The sequence below is a fragment of the Xenopus laevis genome, chromosome 3S (assembly GCF_017654675.1).
Source record: "Xenopus laevis strain J_2021 chromosome 3S, Xenopus_laevis_v10.1, whole genome shotgun sequence".
Lineage (NCBI taxonomy): Eukaryota > Metazoa > Chordata > Amphibia > Anura > Pipidae > Xenopus > Xenopus laevis.
In genome coordinates, this window is record NC_054376.1 from 9180263 (window position 1) to 9204587 (window position 24325).

General features: G+C 40.9%; 1 protein-coding gene across 3 annotated transcripts; it reads right to left on the reverse strand.

The window, feature by feature from the left end:
• Window positions 1-7344: 7344 nt before the first annotated feature.
• On the reverse strand, window positions 7345-23953 carry parp11.S (poly(ADP-ribose) polymerase family member 11 S homeolog). Of its 3 annotated transcripts, XM_018254288.2 has the most exons (9): window positions 23832-23953; window positions 20768-20973; window positions 20015-20148; window positions 19026-19146; window positions 13647-13722; window positions 11980-12052; window positions 11765-11895; window positions 10183-10334; window positions 7974-8849 (listed from the first exon to the last, which is right to left on the reverse strand). In XM_018254288.2, the coding sequence occupies exons 3-9, from the start codon at window positions 20090-20092 to the stop codon at window positions 8536-8538; spliced, it is 945 nt and encodes a 314-aa protein (XP_018109777.1). In that variant the 5' UTR covers window positions 20093-20148; window positions 20768-20973; window positions 23832-23953; the 3' UTR covers window positions 7974-8535.
• Window positions 23954-24325: the final 372 nt, after the last annotated feature.

The window sequence follows — 24325 nt, forward strand, 5'->3', positions numbered from 1 at the left end:
TTGGCAAAAATGCCTACTCACTGACCACTGTTGTGGTGTAGCGCATATAACAAGTCCTCGTGGTGCTCTCTGTCCTGATGTCCCGGTCGCTCAGACCCCCCAAGGCAAAAGATAAAACCAAAAGATAGTGTAATGCTACTTTAATAAAACGTTATTAAAAAAAAAACATTGCACTCACAATTTTCTCTTATGGGGCACTCGCATGTATGATTTTGGCATGCTGCAGGGTCCTAGAGGTTGCCTCCTTTAGAAACGTGAGCACTGGGTGAATTCCCTGCAACAAAGATATACTGCACTATATTCATTTCTTGGATGTCTTGGATGGGCCAGTAACTCTCACTGCTTTATCATTCATGTCTGGCTGTAGGGGGACCTTAGGCCATTTTTCACAATGCTGTGTAGCACACCCTTGAGTGTACTTTTGCTGTGTATTAAGGCTGTGTGTGACCAGGCTAACACTGCTTGTAGTGTGCCCCAGACCCCCAGTGTACCCGTGCAACTCCCGGTACCTGGTGTGGATAAATGCAGCAGTAGATTCAGCCAGACAAGTCCTTTGCAGTAAACTATAACTGGTTTATTTACAGAGAACAGTAACAAGGTAGTAGTTCACAGGCACTTTGATGTTCACAGTTATCATAGAATAGCTTCACGTCAGCAATAATCCCTCTAGAGAGTACAGGGTGCAGCAAACGGGCTAGTATTTAGTATTACAGCAACAATAGACGTGGGGAATAGTTACCACTCTCACTAGGCACTATCCCTCTGGTGAAGCACTAAGGCAAGGGTTTCTCAGCCTGAGGTCTTGTATCTTGGCACCGGACTTGATCCTCACCTCACCCACTGTATTCAGCCTGGGGTCTTGGGTCTTGGTACCCTATCTGGTCCTCAACTCACCCACTGTAGTCCCTGCACTAGTGGTTCAAATACCACGGGGTCCTAACCCCACTACACCTCCTCGTTGGAGCCACATCTGCTCACTAGCTACCCTGAGCTGACTTTCACTCCTAGAGCGACTATTACAGTACTACTATCACTATCTTACACTTCACTAACTTTCTCGGCAGACCTGTAGTACCTCACACTGAGGCAAAGTCCCAGGACAGACCCAGACCTCATGGTGCTAACCCCTTTTATATTAACCAACAGTGCCATCTAGTGGACAAACTCCATGTACTAATATGGACCCAGCAAGGGACATAGCTGCCTGAATTAACTAAAGGGCCCTTAGGTGTCCAAATACTACAGGGGAATTGCCTGAGATAAATACACCCGAATCTCAGGGTCTCTACAGCTGCAAAGGACCTCAGCATGTCACAAGCCCCTTGCATCCCATCACTGGGCTTCAGTGAGCCCTAGCAATTTGAGGGCCAAGATGATAGCCTTGGATGGGCCATGCACTTTTAGGTAAACTTGCACTGGCCTGGCATGTCTGCCAGAACTGCCATACTGCTTTTGTGAATGAGAGATGGCAAGGTTAACATATAGGCAATCCACCTGGAAGGTTTCTGTATGATAGGACCCCTCATTAACATGGCATACAGATTTGGCCAGAATGCTAGTGCCAGCAATGTACAGGTTATATTGGGGCTAGCAAGCATGCTGGGATGTGTATGCTAACCCCAGATTAGCACAACAGCGATCTCTATCTCACTGCCCAAATAGCTGAGGTTGATGGGACCGTTGTGGAAAGCTGCAGGTAAACTACCAGTGTAAACTACAACTACCATGATCCCACTGTCTTCATTATAGCAGGAATATTGCTGGCAGTAAGGGCCCAGCACCAACAGAAAGCATGATGGGGGTTGTATTCTTTGAGATGGTTGGGAAAGAGCTGTGCAGGGCTGGGTCTTTCAATTGCTAATGAGCTGAGCACAAGCCATCGTTTAGCTCCTGCCAGCAAACATCCCCCCCACCTCCCCCCAACCAGGTGAGCAGCTAGGAGGTATACAGTCTGTGTACTGCTAACCACTGCTGTGACTGACTCAATATTCTACCAATATTATGACATGACTATTGCTGGCAGTAACAGACCAGAATCCCCTCCCTGGCTTCAGTGAGCCCTAGCAATTCAAGGGCCCAGAGGAAAGCCAGTGTATTAGGGTTAGGCATTTCCCCAAGCAATGTTTCTCACAAGCAATGATGCTAGCTGACTGTCCCAGGGATTCAGTAGGTTCTAGAACTTCAAGGGTCCAGATGCTTTAAATGAAAGGTACACCACCCATTCAGTAAATTAACCCCTTGTATGCATGGAGTCACTCCCACACTTGGAAAAAAATGGGGACCCTGTGCACCCCGAAACACTACCCTGCCACCCCAGGCATTAAATGTATCCCCATAAACTTTATATTGAGCACCCATGAAGATTTCAAAATTTCAACACATGGAGAAACAAAGTAGTGCCCCATGTACCCCTCAAGTGAGTAGCAGCCAGTCTTATGACCACAGTTGTACCTGGCAGTGCCATGCAAGTACATACAGGCAGACCAACTGGAAGGTGGCAGTGCTAAAAGACTCATCTGAACTTGTTATTGGGACACCAGTGTAGCCAGGCTGTTATAGGCAGCAATAGATAATGGGAGAAGCCAGAATGTAGGAATAGCTCCCTCCCCACTTATCATTTCAGTATGACATGACATTGGCAAATATATTTATATATATAAATGTGTGTGTGTGTGTATATATTTGTAGCAATAGAGATAGAAACCATCCTTTGGCTTTTGAATACACATTCTCCCCACACCCCACCACCAGGTATACGTTTGCTAATGATGTAGCCAAGGCCATTGTTCCCCTGAATACAGATGCTAATGAATCTTCCCCCACCCTATTCAATTGTATAGGAGAAGCCCAGCGCTGTGGTTTCATCCTTCCCCCCACAGCTCCTGCTAGCAGCCACTTTGTAGACAAGTGGGACATCTAGTGGTGGCTACTGAGAATTGCATCCCTTCCACAAGCTGGGAACAAAGTTACACTGTTTGTAACTACCCTGTCTCATTCCCGCCATTGACCAAGACGCAAGCACGGGAGAAAGCTGCCTAACTCGCCCAGGAAACTTCAACTCGCGGCTGGACACAAACAAACGCTTTTCCCCTTAGGACTTCCACAAGCTGCGGACAGGGGAGCAAGCTACAAAACTTACCCAGACACATGGAACTCACAGCTGCACATTTTTAGTCACTCTCCCCCCTTGTTTTTTTTCACAGGCTGGAAAGGGGTGAATTTTGATTTTGTAAGTTTATTTTTTTTTTAAACTATTTCCAGATTGACATGAAGGGTTTGCTTTTTATAGTTAAATATATATTGAATGATATTGATTTCTAATAAAGATTATTTAATATTGATAATATTTAAAGATTGATGTGTATACCATTGTATATATATTCTAATAATAAAAATGAGTAAAATTACTTGAATTTTTTTCTTTTTTTGTTTCATCAATTCTGTAAAAAAAAAATTGGGGATCCCAGCACCCCAACAGGACTATAGGGGGTCCCTCACACCATAACATGTTTCTGTCTCCCAAAATATTTTTTTTTCCTTAACTAAATTTGATATAACATTTTTTGGGGATCCCAGCACCCCAACAGGACTATAGGGTTCCCTCACACCATAGCATGTTTCTGTTTCCCAAAATGTTTTTTTTTTTATTAAATTTGATATAAAAAAATTAGGGGACCCCAGCACCCCATGACAGTACCTCTCTCTACAGACCTGAATGTAATCATCAATGTAAATATCAATGTAACTCTCTGAAAATCATAGATGGTAAGTATAACAACCAACATTAATATCCCACAGTTGTTTCACAGAGCACAATGTTAAATATAGGAAAGTGGAGAGAAGCAAAAGTCCTCAGTGTTAAATATAGACAACTTGAGAGTTTCCTATATTTAAACATTGAGGACTTTTGCTTCTCTCCACTTTCCTATATTTAACAGTGTTAAGTATAGGAAACTGGAGAGTTGCAAAATATATCTCAGGAGGCAACTTGGAAGTTGCCGAGAGACCTTTTGCAACTCTCCAGTAGCGACCCTGAGAGAAATTCTCCCCAGAGAGATCCTCCAAATTCTCTTTAAAAAAAAAACCCCCATCGGAGCTCCAGATAGGTGTTGCCTGCTCACTGTCTGCTTGTCAAATGACGGGTGGTCGCGTCCTAACGGTCTGGCCTGAAGCCCAGGAGGGGGACAGCCAATCACAGCCCTGCAGTCAACAGCCAATCACAGCCCTGCAGTCAAACACACGCCCAGACAGGATTCATTTCCCTGTCAGGTCCTGCTAGCTGCTGATTGGTTCCTGTCCTACAGCGAAGTGAGCTGAGAACACCGCCTGGGATTTCAAGGAGCAGCAAGTGGAAGGGAGGGATTTTTGGGGTTTTTTGCAGAAATATTAAATAATTAAATAAATATTAAATGGCCTTCTACCATAAACTCCGTTCTAATCAAATCATATAAATTGTGTGAGAGGATTTCCTTTTTCTGTGTAATAATGTACAGGGATGGGATCCGTTATCCAGAAATGGCCGCTTACCATAAACTCCGTTCTAATCAAATAATATAAATTGTTTGAGAGGATTTCCTTTTTCTGTGTAATAATGTACAGGGATGGGATCCGTTATCCAGAACTGGCCTTCTACCATAAACTCCGTTCTAATCAAATCATATAAATTGTTTGAGAGGATTTCCTTTTTCTGTGTAATAATGTACAGGGATGGGATCCGTTATCCAGAACTGGCCTTCTACCATAAACTCCGTTCTAATCAAATCATATAAATTGTTTGAGAGGATTTCCTTTTTCTGTATAATAATGTACAGGGATGGGATCCGTTATCCAGAAATGGCTGCCTACCATAAACTCCGTTCTAATCAAATAATATAAATTGTTTGAAAGGATTTCCTTTTTCTGTGTAATAATGTACAGGGATGGGATCCATTATCCAGAAACCCGTTATCTAGAAATGGCCGTCTACCATTAACTCCGTTCTAATCAAATAATATAAATTGTTTGAGAGGATTTCCTTTTTCTGTGTAATAATGTACAGGGATGGGATCCGTTATCCAGAAACCCATTATCTAGAAATGGCCGTCTACCATAAACTCCGTTCTAATCAAATAATATAAATTGTTCGAGAGGATTTCCTTTTTCTGTGTAATAATGTACAGGGATGGGATCCGTTATCCAGAAACCCGTTATCTAGAAATGGCCGTCTACCATAAACTCCGTTCTAATCAAATAATATCAATTGTTTTTTCAAGAGGATTGCTTTTTTCTGTGTAATAATGTACAGGGATGGGATCCGTTATCCAGAAACCCGTTATCCAGAAATGGCCGTCTACCATAAACTCCGTTCTAATCAAATAATATAAATTGTTTGAGAGGATTTCCTTTTTCTGTGTAATAATGTACAGGGATGGGATCCGTTATCCAGAAACCCGTTATCCAGAAATGGCCGTCTACCATAAACTCCGTTCTAATCAAATAATATAAATTGTTTGAGAGGATTTCCTTTTTCTGTGTAATAATGTACAGGGATGGGATCCGTTATCCAGAACTGGCCTTCTACCATAAACTCCGTTCTAATCAAATCATATAAATTGTTTGAGAGGATTTCCTTTTTCTGTATAATAATGTACAGGGATGGGATCCGTTATCCAGAATAAATGCTGTCTCCAACATGGTAAAAAGTTTGTTTTAAGGGCCACTCCATCTTCAAGTGGGACCAAATGACAGACAACAATACACGTTAGGGCAGAGACACATTGTCCAATTCGGGGAGATTAGTCGCCCGGCAACAAATTTCCTCTTCTTCAGGGTGACTAATCTCCCGAACTGCATTCCCGTCGGCTAGAATGTATATCGCTGGCGGGATGGCACTCAGATTGCTTTATTTTCCAAAGGAAACTTCTGACTGCTTTGGAAAATGAATCGCTCCAAGTGCCATCCCGCTGGCAATTTACAGGGAAAGGCAGTTCAAAGAGATTAGTTGCCCCAAAGAAAGATTTGCCACTGGGGGACTAATCTCTCTGAATCTGACCTAAATATTAGTTCAATGATTCAAAGGAAAGCAAAATCTTGCAACATTTTCCAGTTTATACAATGGATATTTGGGTTTGTAAAGAAGAATGCAGACACTATTTTTTTTTTTTTTTGAACAGCCCAGTATTCCCTTTTCTACACTTGTTGTGAAGGAATACAAATTTGAAATTTTTCTTCATGTTTTGAACAGGAATAGAATGTGCAGTGTTCCCAATGCATTTGCGTGTATGAAAGTAAAAGCTACTAGAAGGATTTTGAGCTTTATTCGTTTAGTTAAACACACGGCTATTATTCTGAACACAACTGTTTATATAATATTTAAAGGGATACTGTCATGGGAAATTTTTTTTTTTCAAAATGAATCAGTTAATAGTGCTGCTCCAGCAGAATTCTGCACTGAAATCCATTTCTCAAAAGAGCAAACAGATTTTTTTATATTTAATTTTAAAATCTGACATGGGGCTAGACATTTTGTCAATTTCCCAGCTGCCCCAAGTCATGTGACGTGTGCCTGCACTTCAGGAGAGAAATGCTTTCTGGCAGGCTGCTGTTTTTCCTTCTCAATGTAACTGAATGTGTCTCAGTGGGACATGGGTTTTTACTATTGAGTGCTGTTCTTAGATCTACCAGGCAGCTGTTATCTTGTTCCAAACAACTTTTTACACTGGTTTGCATTATTTCAAAATTTTTCTTGTGGTGATTCCTTGGGTGCTCCGCCTCTGGCATCCCTTTATAGATTCAATCTGTAGTAAAGTTTTGGAAACACTCACAAACGCAGCTTAACTGCAATTAGGCTTTTATTCCATTTGGTAATGGAATAAAAGACTAATTGCAGTTAAGCTGCGTTTGTGAGTGTTTCCAAAACTTTACTACAGCTGTTATCTTGTGTTAGGGAGCTGCTATCTGGTTACCTTCCCATTGTTCTTTTGTTTGGCTGCTGGGGGGGGGGAAAGGGAGGGGGTGATATCACTCCAACTTGCAGTACAGCAGTAAAGAGTGATTGAAGTTTATCAGAGCACAAGTCACATGACCAGGGGCAGCTGGGAAATTGACAATATGTCTAGCCCCATGTCAGATTTCAAAATTGAATATAAAAAAATGTGTTTGCTCTTTTGAGAAATGGATTCAGTGCAGAATTCTGCTGGAGCAGCACTATTAACTGAGTCATTTTGAAAAAAAATTTTTTTCCCATGACAGTATCCCTTTAAGTATAAAGAGTGCTCTTACATGTTTTTTTTTCCAGTAAATATTAGACTTGCTGTGGGTTTTTTTTTAATCATCTCTTAATTTCTTTTAGCCCTTTGGTTTTTGTTTTAATTTTGTTTCACGTTTATCTTTTTCTTTCATCCCATTTCCACTCTCCCTCTCCATTTTTCCAACCCCATACCATACAACACCAGTTCTCTCTCCAACTTCTGCTATACATTGTTACATTACCCGTACCTTCTCTGCACAAGGTTAGATTCTCTCTCTTCCTTTCCCTTTCCAACACTCTCCAATTTTAATTTTGCTTCAGTTTTCCTTTATTTATTCCATCAATTCTTTCTCAATGATTTAAAGTGGACCTGTCACCCAGACACAAAAATCTGTATAATAAAAGTCCTTTTCAAATTAAACATGAAATCCAATTTATATTTTTTATTAAAGCATTCATGGCCGTTGTAAGCTCATTTAAAAATCTCAGCTGTCAATCAAATATTGTCTGCCCCTCCTCTATGCCTTAGGCAATTACTTTCACTTTCCATTCAGCACTTCCTAGATGTCACTGTTCTCCCCACATTCCCCTGTTCTCTTTAACATTAAAATGTGTAGCCAGTGCATAGAAATGGACATCGGGTCCCATTCTGGTGCACAAACAAGATTCTGAGATGATACAAGGCTTGTCTTAATAACAGTGGCCACAAAATGGCTGCTGCATGCTTGCTATCATTTTGAATTCCCAGACTGAAGGAAACAAGATTAAAATAATTTATATAGTGTAATTAAAGTTCATTTTGCTTGACTAATGTGATAAAATAGGATTTTGAATATTTTTTTTGGGTGACGGGTCCCCTTTAAGCATCTTCTACCCATCTATGGTGTTCCTCTAATGTCTCCAGCAAACGAGTGAGCAATTCATGGGTGGGTTATGTTTGAGAGGAGTGTGAATATCCTCCTGTTTGGCCAGTCCACACTCAGATGACTTGCTTGGCAGTGAGATGCAATATAGTTTGTGGCCTAGAGTAGGTGCCCTTGTTTGTTGCCAGTTTGCAATGATGCTTTATGGGATTACAGTATGTGGTGTTAGGGGTATTCACCATAGCAGCATTCAGATGAAATAAAATAAGCTACAAACCATGTTGTAACTGGTGAACCAGTCACCAAAATGAAATAGTCAACAATATAACTGGAACCGATGGAAGTCTTTTTTGTCCATGAAATGAAGTGGTTTAGTCAGTGAAGTTTTCAAACTTAAAACGAGTGCAATTGACTTGTCGGTAACGCGGTTGCTGCAGATATCACCTAAGCAAATTGTATGACGTACTCTGGGTATATCTGAGTGGAGTCAAATATGACGTAAATGCGGGGACAGACTGGGTCATCCACACAGCTGTCATATAAGTTTACCAATGTACCGTCTTTTGAAGGAGGACGAATGTACTTTGAGTTCCCAACTGCACAGTCTCCAACAAGCACTCTAGCTAGGAACATACATTTTCTCGTCCATAAAGAACACTTGTTTAAGTCGATACCGTGGTTTTGCAGTGTATCTCCGTGTTTTCCATTGTTTTTGCAAAACTGGCTTGATAATGATGCATCCCTTGCAAAATATGTCCCTGGAATAACAAGCAGAAAGTGTTAAGAACACAGTAAATCAGTGCAATGAACAGTTTGCAATCTTATGAGTGGGTTAGTAATTTATAAACACAAACAGGCAGGGTTATACTAGCCCAAGAAAACACTAGGAAAAAAAACAGTAGGCACTGGCTTTCCTGCAAGCCAACCACCTCTAACCCAGGCCTGCTCTAGATATGGTAGGAGGAATGCAGGGGTGGGGGGTTGAGGGACAGAGAGGGGTTTACATCCAGAGAGGGATCCTTTATGTTGCATGGGGGGGGGCTTTGAGGTTGGAGCCATGGTGGGCCATGGAACCCCAGTCCGATAAGTGTTGCAATCTACAATACCAAGACTGAATCATAAGTTTTGCAATTTCTCCAAAAGGTGGCCTTTAAAACTATTGCCAAAAAGATTAAGGTAGGGTTCTCTTCAGAGAAATTCAGGGATGCCACCCTCACTTAAAGGAGAACTAAACCCTAAAAATGAATATGGCTAAAAATGTCATATTTTATATACTGAATTTATTGTACCAGCCTAAAGTTTCAGCTTGTCAATAGCAGCAATGATCCAGGACTTCAAACTTGTCACAGGGGGTCACCATCTTGGAAAGTGTCTGCGACACTCACATGCTCAGTGGGCTCTGATTGGCTGTTGAGAAGCTAAGCTTAGGGCTCGTCACTAATTATCACTAATTATCCAGCAGAAAATGAGGTTCCCTGCTTCATGTAAATAAATTACTTCCATGATAACATACTTTTTAGTAGTATCTTCCAATGGTTAATCCTAAATATAAAATTTTAAAAAATAAGGGCCGCCCCCCTGGGGTCCTAGGATTCATGGTGCACACATCCTATTTTATCACATTAGTCAAGCACAGATAATATCATAAAATGGTGGCTGAAAGGGAAAGATGTAAAAGCGCAATATTTACTTAAAATACATATTAAGTTTCAGTAAGATTCTTTAATATGCCACTTAATATGATGTAAACTATATGTTGCTTAAGTATTGATGTTAGGGGTAAAGTTTTCCTTTAAAAAAAATGTGGAATGCAAATCCTAGGCCCAATAGCCAGGAAGGCTGTATTTATATTTTACGTTTTGGTTGTTTATCTAGTATTGCGAGGTACACTCCTACGCCAATGTCAGAGATTGATTCTAAAAGCTGCCTCTGATGTCGGCTGTCCTGTTTTGGCCCAAATCAGTTCGAAAAGTTTCCAGAAGTGGCACACAATGGTGGAACCAAAGAAGGCAAACAAAAAAACAGTATATTTAATTCACCAATGAATGAAACCAATTTTACCGTTGCTTCCTGTATAATAATATGGCCTACCTTTTCCATACGCAGCAGCGTGCATTCCATTTATCCTCCAGTCAAAATTATGAATGCATATCGCATCTACAAATGCCGTGTCAGTGCCATGAAACAGCATTTCTTCGTTTATTTCAGAGACTCCTTTTTTATTCTTTAACTGAGCTTTTTTCCTGCAGCGCACAAAATAATATGTAGAATTATGACAGAAAATAGGTAAAGGAAAACGATAGTTTACATCATCTTAAGTGGCATATTAAATATTTATTGCAGTTTGGTAAGAATCCTTAAGTAAATATTGCCCTTTTACATCTTTTCCCTTAAAACGATATTGACACGTTCCTATAAAAATCAAACAAACGTCTCAGTATCAAGTAGTTGCTGCACTCAGAATAGTTCCCCTGAAAGCCCCCCATCAAAGCTGCCCCCAGCCCCGCAAACCTTTGCATGGCGCTGGGGCTAAAACATTTTTTAGCCCCGCGATGAGCGGGCGGCTCTCTTTTTCCCTCCTCCTCAGTGATTTGCATATGCAACTTAGGGTTCGGATTCAGTTCGGTATTCAGCCCATCTTTCACAAAGTATTCAGGGGTTTCGAATCCAAAATAGAGGATTTGGTGCATCCCTAGTTTATTTACATTAAGCCTGCTTTAAAACTTGCTGTTGTGTGAAATATATTTTTGATAGAGACCTACATTGTATAGTTTTTCTTTAAAGGAGAACTAAACCCTAAAAACGAATGTGGCTAAAAATGCCATATTTTATATACTGCACTTATTGCACCAGCCTAAAGTCTCAGCTTGTCAATAGTAGCAATGATCCAGGACTTCAAACTTGTCACAGGGGGTCACCATCTTGGAAAGTGTCTGTGACACTCACATGCTCAGTGGGCTCTGATTGGCTGTTGAGAAGCTAAACTTAGGGCTCGTCACTAATTATCCAGCAGAAAATGAGGTTGGTCTGTAATATAAGATGATGCTACAGGGCTGATTATTAAATTATGATGCTAATTACACTGGTTTCTTTGCTGCCATGTAGTAATTATCTGATCAGCCTTATATTGTGACATTTCTATTCTATGTGTACTGTATATTGTGAGTGGGTCCCTAAGCTCAGTAAGTGACAGCAGCACAGAGCATGTGCAGTGAATCAGCAGAAAAGAAGATGGGGAGCTACTGGGGCATCTTTGGAGACACAGATCTTTACTGCTAAAGGGCTGTGGTTGCCTTGGGCTGGTACAGAAGCCCAAAACATCATGTACAACATTTCTACCTACTTCTTTAGTTAAGCTTTAGTTCTCCTTTAAGTATCCACATGCTCAGTCTTGAAAATAATCCACAGTAGGACCCGATTGTTATTTAAGGGATTAGATTATCTACTTCAATAAATACTTTAGATTACCACTTTTCCCAGACACTTAGGGGCACATGGGATGAAGCAAGCCCAACTAAAAGAATTAGAAATAGATACTGAAAGAGGCAAACAGGAGGTTTTTTTTGGCTACTGTAGACAAAAATGGTACCTCAACATTGACAGAAATAACACAGACTCACTTCCTTGTGGGGATTTAGTTCCCCTTTAACTGGTTTGGGAAAAGGGATCTCACCTGCAGTAAAATTCCCACAAATCAAGGTTCTGAACCCTATGAACACTTATAATGCAGCTCCTATCCAAGGTCTTCCCGAATCGGCCAACAACTTCACTGTATTCGTTAGAAACACTGAGTAATGGAACAAGCTGAAAATAAAACACACATAGTTCATCTGTGTAACATTGGTATAAGAATGTGCTTGAAATCAGCGACGAGCTGCTGACAATTACCTGGTAGGGTTGTGAATCATTTACATGCTCCCAGTGCGATGGTAGCGGAATAGAACCATTGTCACATATATAGCTGCCACGAAATGGATAAAACAGATTATTTTGATGTGCATCGCTGATATACTACAGGTATGGTACCTGTTATACAGAATGCTCCTTAAAGGATAAGTAAACCTTAAAAATAGGTGAATGTAAAATTGACGAGAGTACTATTCTAAGCACTTTTGTAATTTACTTTCGTCATTTATTTTTTTGGATCCCACGATATTAAGGGATACATATGCTGTTAATATGAAGGAATTTCGTTACAACAGCGCCACCTGCTGGTCAGTTTCTGACCAGTCTGACCACCAAGTAGTCAAGGAAGTTGTCAGGAGAAAGAAAGAGGCTGCTCTGATGTTCTTCTGCTTAGGAAAACAATTAGAAAACTTTCTCAAATCTTTCCCAAGCAGAAGAACATCAGAGCAGCCTTTAACTGGGGGTTTGGATTTGGATCTCCATACCTTAAGTCTACTAGAAAATCATGTAAACATGAAATAAACCCAATAGGCTGGTTTTATTTCCAATAAGGATTAATTATATCTTCGTTTAGATCTAGTACAAGGCTTGGTTTTATCATTACAGAGAATTTGGATTATTTGAATAAAATGGAGTCTATGGGAGGCGGCCTTTCCGTAATTGGGAGCTTTCTGGATAATGAGTTCCCGGATACCAGATCCCATACCTGTATTTGCCTATTCTGACTTCTAAACTATCAGTGCAGCAAAGTTACAACATAAAATATATAAAGGACAATATTCCACCTAATGGAAAGTATAAAAAGGCCATGCAAGTAAAATTACTTTAAGGGGCAGATTTATCAAGGGTCGAATTGAAAAAAAAAGTTTTTTTTTATGGCCAAAACTGTCAGGAATTGTTAAAATATGATTTGAGTACTTTTAATAATTCGATTTCCGAGATTTATCATACTCTTTAAGAACTCGAATTCAACTATTCACCACCTAAAAACTGCCGAATTGCTGTTTGAGCCAATGGAAGAGGTCCTGGGATCGATTTGGAGTTGTTTGCACCCTTCCTGACATTCAAGGTTTTTTTCGGAGAAGTTTTGAAAACTCGACTCGAATTTGATCCTATTCACACTATTTTACAAAATTTTTTTTAATACATTAAAATTCGACCTTTGATAAATGTGCCTCTAAGTCTGCTCTAACAAGTCTATGGAGGGGGAATTGCTGTGCCAGTTATGGGGCATTTTATATACAGGTTTGCAGATAACGGAGACATCCATTTCATTAGTTTGACTACTTTTACATGAATGTTGTGTCTATAGTAATTACTACTTGGGTCCCTAGTTTAGAACAGGTACAGAGAAGCCATCAGTTTATATATCACAAACAATATTTCTGCTGTGCTACATGGTATTACCTACTAAGCTGCTCTTGCAAAAGTGAATAATTAAAGGGGAAGTTTACCTAATAATTACATTGCGATCATATTCCTTCACAATCCAGTTGAACTTTTTAAGCAAGGTGCTATGTTCCACCATATTACAGGTTCTATTGTCATACATTTGTGTATTTTAATAGTCAATTCTTTGGCCTTACAGAAAATCGGTAACTTGTTATGATTTTTGGAGGGGTGAGACAGTTTTTTTTTTTCTTTTTTACCTGAATGCTGTGAGAGAAAACGGAGCTCTTTTGAGTGGCCTTTTTTTCCCGGTACACAGGTTGGTCTGGGTCATCTCTGTACAGGATGAAGAATAAATAATGAACACAAGTACATCTTTCTACAGCGTTATAAATAAAAGGAGGTAAAAGAAAAGCGACCCATAAGCAGTAGTGATTTCCCTGACCGACACTAACCCTCCCTTATCCCGCGCCTGCCCGCATCCGCGCTTCCGGGTTGCTTTTATAGACCAAAATTCAAATTGAATTTGATTTCAGTTTTCTGGTTGATCCTATTCACCTGAGTTTTACAAATTAGATTTTTTTAATAAATTTCGATTGGTTGAATTTCCCCGACCCGCACCCGACCCTAACCCACTCTCCCTTATCCCGTGCCCGCCCGCATCTGCACTTCCGGTTTGTTTTAATAGACCCGCGTCGACCCACCCCACTGATGACATAAAAGGGGCGGGCCGAGCAGGCGCAACTTCTATAAAAGAAGAACCCATATGACGGAAGCCGGCATTTGACGAAGAAGCATGCAAGGTTGGCCCGAACCTGCCTGACCCGCGGGTTTCGGGCCGGCCCGCGCATCACTAATAAGCAGCTCAGTGTATGACAAACTAAACATCAAAAAAATCTGCATGTAGATCACACTACTAAATACCGATTATTTGGCTTTGAATACAACTATCTCAGGGTGAAATAGGCGCAATGTTTAGTGACTTGGCAACACCTTTGCCTGAACATAAGGTCGGATGGACTGTATTTAGGAATGTTGCATACCTCCCAACATTTGAAAAACGAAAAGAGGGAGAAAAAAAAAAAAAGGAGGGTGACCATTTTTGGCCATGCCCATTTTATGACCACACCCCTTTACCATGTCCATTTTACTAAATTTGGCAGGTTATTATGTTTGAACAGATTTCTGGGCATTTTATTGCAATGTTTTATGTGTTAAAACAGTTTTGCTAATGAAGGTGAATTGCCCTTTATGTTACTATGCAGTTCTCCTAAGAGACCTGCTTATCTTAAATAGTTACAATTGTATCTTTACGTATCTTAAATTGCTACAAAAGTAACCAAGAGCAGCTGCTGACTGTTCTAGGCTTTCTGCCAAAAAGCTTCTTATTTTTATCGTTTTCTGGCATCAGTGCAGGAGATCAAAGAGAAAGTTGGGACATGCCAGTAAGAAACCCGGGACTGCAGGCTGAGTGGTCACAATCGGGACTGTTCCGCAGAAAAAGGGACAGTTGGGAGGTATGATGGTAACTTGAGGCAACAGTACAACATCTACAAGACAGTACATGCTCATGTAATCCTAGATTTCTCTTGCAGTCTTTGAGTTCACCTGGAAGGCAGCCATGTTGCATAGATTTAATGAACCACAAGTCTATTTAAAGTAAGCTCCAAAAAAAAAAAAAAAAAAAAAAATACACCTTAAAGGAGAACTAGCCCGCTAAGTTTATCTTCTCAACCGTAGCCCAGAACTCACTAGGCATGTGGCTTCAAATGAAATTTCTTTTCTTCTAGTCTGAAGGGGAGGCCTCTGGTACGGTGATCCACTTTATGGGTAAAAAGGTCCCCTGCTATTTGTCTATAATGTCCTCTAATGTACTTGTAAAGTGTAATCATATAAAGATGTGGGTCAATCCATTTCTAGTGCTGCTGAAGCTCTGGGCTGCTACTGTGAGTTCAGCATATAAAATATAGCATTTCTAGGCATTTTCTTTTTCCGGCTTTAGTTCCACCTTAAGCAGGGCCGCCTTTAGAAATCACTGGGCCCCTTGGACCCCGCCCACCAAGCCCCGCCCCAGATCCCGCCCACTCCACATCACAGTTAAAAGACCACACAGACATCAGCGCTAAAAAAGGAAACCCCCCACACACACACACAAAAAAAACATTGGCACCAGGGCCCCCCATGAAAGTTTTTTTTAAAAAAAGCATTGGTGCCAGGGCCCCTTTTACAAGTTAAAAAAAAAATTGGGGCCCCAAAGAATATTTTTTAAAAAAACATTGGCGCCAGGGTCCCCCTTATAAGTTAAAAATAATTGGTGCCCTAAAGAATATTTTTTAAAAAAAAACATTGGTGGCAGGGGCCTATAGAGTATTAAAATAATACATTGGTGGCCAGGGGATTAAAAAAAACTATAAAAAACACACATTGGTGTTCAGAGGAATTGAAGTCGTGGCTTCAGGACTTCAAATTCACCTCCTGTCGTGACTTTGGGTCTTTTCGCCGCTTAAGGGATTCAATTTCAGTTGTTTCTGTGACTGGGTCTTTTCGCCGCTTCAGGACTTCAATTTCGGCTGTTTTCTTGACTTCGGGTCTTTTCGCCGATTTGGCTTTTCGGCACTTCCGCATTTCGGTGGTTCGGGACTTCGGAAGGAGGCGGCACTTCTTCGGCGCTGTCAAGGGGGGCCCGGCTCTTTCGAAAAGTTCAGCACTGCCGGGTCCCCCTTCAGGCCCAGTACACTTGTACCCCCTGGGATACCCTGATGGCGTCCCTGCCCTTAAGTACAACACTTGTAAAGCCCCCTGCATGAAATAAAAGACATAAAAAAACAGTTTCTGAGGGTTGTGCCTATGTTTAAATTCACTACAGCCTTACGCAAGCCAATTTCGAGCCCTTACTGGACCATAGGCTAAGAAACAAGCCCATGCAGCTCCATTTATCATTTTGGCCCTTAAAACTTACTAACGAAAAACAATTGCTAAAGAAAATGTTCTCTTCACCAGGTGAAGAACGTAACTCTGAAATCAAGCCAAAAGCATGCCCAGGCACTGCAGGCCAGTAGGACTAGAGGTTTGGTATTCAGGCATGTCAGAATTGATTTTTGTAAGGAAAACACTTTCTGCATTCTTTGGATAGAAAAGTTTGGTTATGTAAATATGTATTTGTTAATGCCTCTTATTTTGTACCCAGAATTTACAAAATAAAAAAAAAGTGGGAGTTTAGAGTACTAGAAAAAAAAAAGTTCTGATGAAACTAAACTTTGTCTGTGTGCTTCAAAAAGAATTAAACCCTAAAAATGAACATGGTTTAAAATGCCTTATTTTATATACTGCACTTATTGCACCAGCCTAAGTCTCAGCTTGAAAATAGCAGCAATGATCCAGGACTTCAAACTTGTCACAGGGGGTCACCATCTTGGAAAGTGTCTGTGACACTCACATGCTCAGTGGGCTCTGAGCAGCTGTTGAGAAGCTAAGCTTAGGGCTCGTCACTAATTATCCAGCAGAAAATGAGCTTCCCCTGTAATATAAGCTGATGCTACAGGGCTGATTATTAAATTCTGATGCTAATTGCACTGGTTTCTATGCTGCCATGTAGTAATTATCTGTATTAATTACTAATCACCCTTCTATTGTGACATTTCTATTCTATGTGTACTGTATATTGTGAGTGGGTTCAGTAAGTTATAGCAGCACAGAGCATGTGCAGTGAATCAGCAGAAAAGAAGATGGGGAGCTACTGGGGCATCTTTGGAAACACAGATCTTTACTGCTTAAGGGCTGTGGTTGCCTTGGGCTGGTACATAAGCCCAAAACATAATGTACATCATTTATAGCTACTTCTTTAGTTAGGCTTTATTTCTCCTTTAAGTTAAAGAAATTAGACTACATTCTACACGGGCAGGGACTAATATGAATTATTAAATCACTTTAAAGGGGTTTAACTTTTAGTACAGGGGTCACCAACCTTTTTTCTGCCTTCTAAGAACCATATTCAAATGTAAAAAGAGTTGGGGAGAAACACAGACATGAAAGTTCCTGACGGTTGCCAAATAAGTATTGGCCATTAGTGAGCCCCATGTGAGTCCTGCAGCGGGTCGGATACCCGAGGGTTACCCGCAAAAACCTGCAGTACCCTGCGGGTTGTAGGTAGAAGTTTCTGGAGAGGGTAAAGGCGCGGGTCGGTAGTTCTCGGGGTTTGCGGGTCGGGTCTTGGGTCTTCTCAATAGCGAGTTTTACTCCTTTTTTAGTGATCACACCTACTTCTAATGATGTCCCGTCCAGTTTACAATAACAGCACTTCATGTTTCTTGATGGTCAGCGGGTCTTGGATCGTGTTGCGAACAAGGTACTTGCCGGTTGGGTAGCGGGTCCAAGCGGGTAAGTATGCGGGTTTTGGGTCCTGGTGCGGGTTGTAGGTCGGTTTTAACAAATTGGTTCCGCGCAGGACTCTACCACGTGGCCTGGCAGCTTGCAGGAGGCTTGGCAGTACACATGAGATTCATGTTTCCAAAACTTGAGTACAACTTTCTCTTGTTTGTTATGATTTATACAGGAGCAGTGACCAGCTCCATGTTGTAGCTCCCACCTTTTCCAGCTATTGTGGTCAAAGTGGTGGCCAATAAAAGGGTAACCATGTTACTATGCTTAAATATATTGCAATACATGGAAACACAATCCCTGTTTTGTTTAAAGGGTAAGGCATTTTTTAGTAGCTTAAGGCACAAAATGTCTCAATGTCCTAAATATATAGATAATGTGTTGAGTGCAGAGGACCCTATATGATAAGACAGCTGCCTATTTCAATATCTTGGTATGCATTATCAAATAATTTGTATACAGTGATATTCCAATACAATTAGCAATCGTTTTTTAATTTTTTATGTTTTTTTAATTATTGTTCACCAGTTCTACAACTTGGAATTTCGAAAATGAATTGTTATAGTTCAATTTACCTTGGCAACCAGGCAGTGCATTGAAAGATAACAATAACAATGTAGCCTCACAGAGCATCAGTTTTTGCTTCCAGGGTCCCAATGGAGTCACTCCATGTTCCTCCATGTCTGGAGGATAAACAAGGGAGAAATGCTGGAATTGTCAAGCTGTTATGCAACCAGTGCACTTGTTCTTTAAACAAAAACTGTCCCAAGGTACTTTGCTGTAGTGTCATTTTTCCTGTGTTCTTTACGGCATCTTATGGTGGGCTCATGTTTAGGAAGGCTTCCAAAAATGACTGTGCATGCAGGTTTTTTTTTTTTTACTTTCCTTGAGCATTATGTCATCCTATTTAGCAAACAAAACAACCATTTTAATCCTGTTAGAATGCCTGTGCTACTGTTTGGACAAAAAGGAAATGTATGAGGTTTCTAAAAATGAGTAGATTCTCTTTGTACTGAACTTTCAGAAAAGTGCGGTAACTCACAGCAACCAATCAGATACTTCCTTTTGCTAGTCTAACTGTACAAAACCAAAGGTCTAGGCTAACTGCTGATGGCTGCTGGTAGCAATGATGGTTTATCCATGTGACATGGGCTATATCAGTTCTCCATATTCTTTCCCAAAAACAAAATGTATTATTTTCTATCAAGGCACAAAATAAAATCAGTGGGTACAATAAACATTGTTACATAAAAAATTCTTACCTGTAAAATTGAGACTATAGTTAAACTTTGCAGTAGTAAAATGGAGCGTTCCATGGGGATTCGTTTTATACAGCTGCTCAATTTGATCACTGCTGACTGAGCAATGTGTGCTAGTGCTGGTCTAAAAATATTAATACACAGAAAAAAAAATAAATATTGTTAATAAAGCAATTGTTGAACAAAATTAATTGGCCAGGCTTCTCCTTATATATGTAACCTTAGACATACATAACATTATATAACATTATGGGGCAGATTTATCAAAATGTGAGAAGTGAACTCACCACAGAAAAACTCACTTACTTTCCATTTCTTCCTATGGGATTTTTAGAATTGTATTTATCAATTGCATTCATAAATATGCATTTAAAGGACAAGGAAAGTTAAAGAAGTAATCTAGAAATGTTGTACATTATGTTTTGGGCTTCTGTACCAATCCCAGGCAACCACAGCCCTTTAGCAGTAAAGATCTGTGTCTCCAAAGATGCCCCAGTAGCTCCCCATCTTCTTTTCTGCTGATTCACTGCACATGCTCTGTGCTGCTGTCACTTACTGAGCTTAGGGACCCACTCACAATATACAGTACACATAGAATAGAAATGTCACAATATAAGGCTGATTAGTAATTAATACAGATAATTACTACATGGCAGCACAGAAACCAGTGCAATTAGCATCAGAATTTAATAATCAGCAAACCTGTAGCATCAGCTTATATTACAGCCAGGGAAGCTCATTTTCTGCTGGATAATTAGTGACGACCCCTAAGCTTAGCTTCTCAACAGCAAGCTGAAACTTTAGCCTCGTGCAATAAGTTCAGTATATAAAACATGGCATTTTTACGGTTTCCTTCTCCTTTCAAAATCCCATAGGAATAAATAGAAAGTGGGCGAGTGAGTTCTTCTGTGGTGAGTTCTATTCTCACATTTGATAAATCTTCCACTTTATATGTAACCTCTGACATATAACTTCAGCAGTACTTGAATTACCTCAAACATATGCCACTTGCCACACTCTGCTAAATAAAACCAGCCCCACTGTGTATCAGATATGTCCATGTCCTCCATTGTTTCAGATTTAGTTTTGTCCCTGATCACGACTTGCTCCTGAAAACGCAACGATTCTGTTTAAAAGAGAAAAGGTTACTGAGTTTTATTGAATGTGGTCTGTGATCATTCAACATTCATATGTGTTGCTGTATGTACAAATCCCTAGGTCTGCACAAGCCCTATTCTTTGCTTGGGTACTGGAAAGTGAAAGGCAGAGCGGAAGCACCTCGGTGTATGTAGCTTCATAAACAATGCAACCATGCATACAGTAATTTAAATGAGATTACATTAAAATAGTCATTACATCCACTACCACCTTTTTGCCTATCGAGTTGTAGGCCATGAGCTAGGATTACTGGTGACTTTTTGTCTTGCAGACTGATACTCGAGCAGGCAAAGACTTGCCTTAGGGTCAGTTAGGTAACAAATTTTGGCCGGGCATAAATCAGTGGGAGACCAAAGTGTATATCCCCACCACCTGCTCACTTATGGCAGCTAACATGAGGGGAAAAACCATACAGCAATCCATATGTTGCAGGGCCCTTTGGTAGCCAAAGGGTCAGCTGTATGTTATCAAACTTCAATAGAATCCTACCTCCATGGGTTAAATACTGTGGTGCTCTATCTGTGAACTTTGCTGCTCTTCAGTTCCATACATGTAGCAATAACAAAGAGAAATCAGATGGCACTCACCAAGCAAAATGTGCTGAATTTTTATGATTTCTGCACAACGTTTCAGGGGATCAACCCCCTTTCTCAAGTGCTCTCATACTCTCATCAGGGTGATAAAGGGGGTACTGCTGTGCTGCACTTTTCGAAATAGCCGCCCCCCTTAACATGGTCGAAGCCGTACCGCTTCTTCCAAAGTCCCGAACCACCAAAGAGCCGAAGTCCCGAAGCTGTGAAAAGACCCGAAGCCGTGCAAAAGCCATGAAAAGAATGAAGTTTAAATCCTGAAGCCTTGAAAAGACCCAAAGTCCCGAAGCCGCAAAAAGACCTGAAGTCCCAAAAGGAGTTGAAGTCCTGAAGCCAAGAGTTCACCAAAGCATTTTTTTTTTTTTAAACCCCTAGCCATCAATGCTTTATTTTAATACTCTATAGGCCTCTGTCACCAATTTTTTTTAAAAAGAATATTCTCTGGGGGCCCCAATGTTTTAACTTGTAAGGGGGGCCCCTTTGTGGGGGCCCTGGCGCCAACATTTTTTTTACATTTATGGGGGGCCCTGAACACCACTGATTTTTATAAAAACTTTTATGGGTGGCCATGGGAGCTATATTTTTTTTTTTTTAATTTTTATGGGCCCCTGGCACCACAGGGGGCCCTGACCATCAAAGGCTTCTTATAACTTGTGTAAGTGTGGGGTTTACCGGCTAGAATGTAAATCGCCCGCAGGATGGCAATGGAAACACTTTGTTTTCTGAGGTTGCCTCACAAGGAAACTTTGGGCGACTTCGGAAAACGAATTCTAGCTGGCGGGAAGGCAGCTTGTGATTAGTCGCCAGAAGAAGAGGCGATTTATCACTGGGCGACTAATCTCAACGAATCTAAATTTGTGTCCCTAACCTAAAAGTGCTAAGACATCACATTTGAAATCTCCAACTTGCCTTAAGGTGGCCATAGACGAACTGATAATAAAAACTAAGTTTCGTATGATATTCAGTGAGTGTATGGTGGGAAAAGAGATGACCAATATCGGCAGAAGACGTGGATATCGGTCGGCTCGTTAAATGGGCCGGATGGAAAATTTTGATCGGGTGCCTTTGAAGGCACCCAAACATCGGCCATTTTTAGGGCAGAATCGCCAGATACAGGTAGAATTCTATTGTCTCTATATGTATATCTGACGATTCAGCTCTACACGTGTGTATTGAAACGAACAATCTTTCTTGGAAAGATCTTTTCCAAGAATGATCGTAATTGTTACGTCTATGGCCACCTTTACAGAATAGGCTTCGTGTTGCTCTGTAACACCATACAGGCTGCTTTGTGTTGGATCACACAGAAGCCAGGTCTATGAAGGGCTATGTCTGCAAACAGCTCACTTGTTGTTACAAATTTATCCAGCCATCAAAAGTTAAGAGCTATCCCTTTAAAGGAGAAAGAAAGGTTAAAACCAAGTAAGCTTTATCAGAAAGGTCTATATAAATACACCAGTAAACCCTCAAAGTAATCAGGCTTGGATTTGTGGAAAGGCCACCTAGGTCCAGGGCGGCAGGATTTTAGGGGGGCGGCATGCTGCCCAACCACATCCACATCGGTTCAAAAAGACTGGGGATGTGCTGCCGATACAATAATTGTTTTAATTTCCCATGCGTCTATCCCCATTGCTCCAGTCCAGATGATGAAAATTTGTGTGAATAAAGGGGAGGAGACAGGGGCGACCAACAGCAGTAGGCCTAGGGGCTCCCACTATGTAAATCCAGCCCTGAAAGTAATGCTGCTCTGAGTCCTCTTTGTAGTATGAGAGAGAGAAAAAGATATCCCTTATTTGTCACTTGAACCCCACCATTCAAAGATATATGTTTCTTATTTTATATAAAAAAGACCCTGGTTTCTATGTACAAAACTGGATGATAACTCTTACCGATTAGTGAAAGAAATCTGTAGGCATATCTGTGCAGGTACGCCCTTATTGGGATAATATATGGACTGAATGAACTAAATGATTATAAAGTGCTAGCGCAATAAATTAGTCCAATTCATTTACATTTGTGCTAAAAATGATAGTGTCTAGGTGTTAGTCTAAATAGAAAGTGGCTTGTTGCAAATGATTTAATCGTAAGCAACTAAATTAATTAATCATTCTTTTTCTATTAGAATTGTTCAATTAATGGATGATAAAGTGCTGCTGTGCTTAAATCAAAAATGCCAATTTATCCAGAAAAAGTCATATACTTGCTCAGATTATGCAATTTAGTAGGGAAAGGAAAATATAGTGGGTGGAGAAGTCCCGTTTGATCTGTCTTATTTTTGCTATCTTTGGGACCCCACAAAGGTGGAGAAGTCAGGGCTTCTGGGACAGTGGTCTCGGTATTACCTTATCTATCTTCTTTGAGAGCTAGCTATCCTGCAAAACCATAATTCCCAGAGCACTCTGAGTCCTCTGTCAAAAGAAACACCACATTTCTTTCCTTCTATTGTGTACTCATGGGCTTCTGTATCAGACTTCCTGTTTTCAGCTTAAACCTCGAGGGCTAGGGCTTGAGCATGCTCAGTTTACTCCTCTCTCTCCCCCTCCCTCCTCCCCTCCCTGCTGTAATCTGAGCCCTGAGCTATGAGTGAGCAGGGAGAGACTCAGGCAGGAAGTGATGTCACACCAAGCTAATATGGCAGCTACTATCCTAAACAAACAGAGAACTTCTAGAACTGTTTGCTCAGGTATGGTAAAGCATTCTGCAGAATACATATAGTGTTATAGCTTGCACTATTGTAGCTAATCTACTGGAAATAAACTGCTTCAGTAGCTTTCCTTCTCCTTTAAATACAGGGTTTACTTTGTACACACATTTTTGAATCATACAGAAATGGAGGGTGAGTAAACCCCCTGTGAACCCAATACCACCTCACTTGAAAGCAATAAACATACCCCCGCCACCAGGTAATATATATCCTTTATGTTCTAGTCTATAGTATAACAAGCCCTGAGCTAGTGTCTGAGCCCCCTATAGTTCAAGCTCAGCCTGACGGTTGCCTTGGCAACACTCGCCCCTTTCCCTCCCCTGGCGTACTAGTACCACTACCTAAACAAGACTTTACCTCTGACTTCCGGCTCAGCGCGACGCTTCCGGTCTGGAGATCAGCTGTCGGACCTAAACACTGCGGAGGAAGCGAAACTTAAACCAATGGAAGAAAAGGCGAGTCTTGTGGGTGTGACGTCAGCGAAGAGGAGGAGTTTTAGAGTGAGTAGACACGTCGGTGGGCGGGTCCCGACGAGTTCTTTACTCTGCCAATGTGAAGCTAGTGGAGTAGTTTGTAAACAAGTTGTGTGAATGGATAGCGTGCTGCTGCCTGTCTGCACTGGGCTCACTCACTGACTTCTACCTGCAGCTGCACTGGGCAAAGTAAGTAGTAATGTCCGTCCTGTGGAATGTTTGGGGAGTATCTTCCCCTCAGCAGCCCTGCTCCCCTTATTCAGGCTGATGCTGGGGCTTTAAAGGGGAACTGCACTCAAGAACTGCTTGGTGTTTGTGCAGAATGGAGGAACATGCAGCTTTCCACTGAAACCTCTTGTGGGGAGATTTCTGCTACAT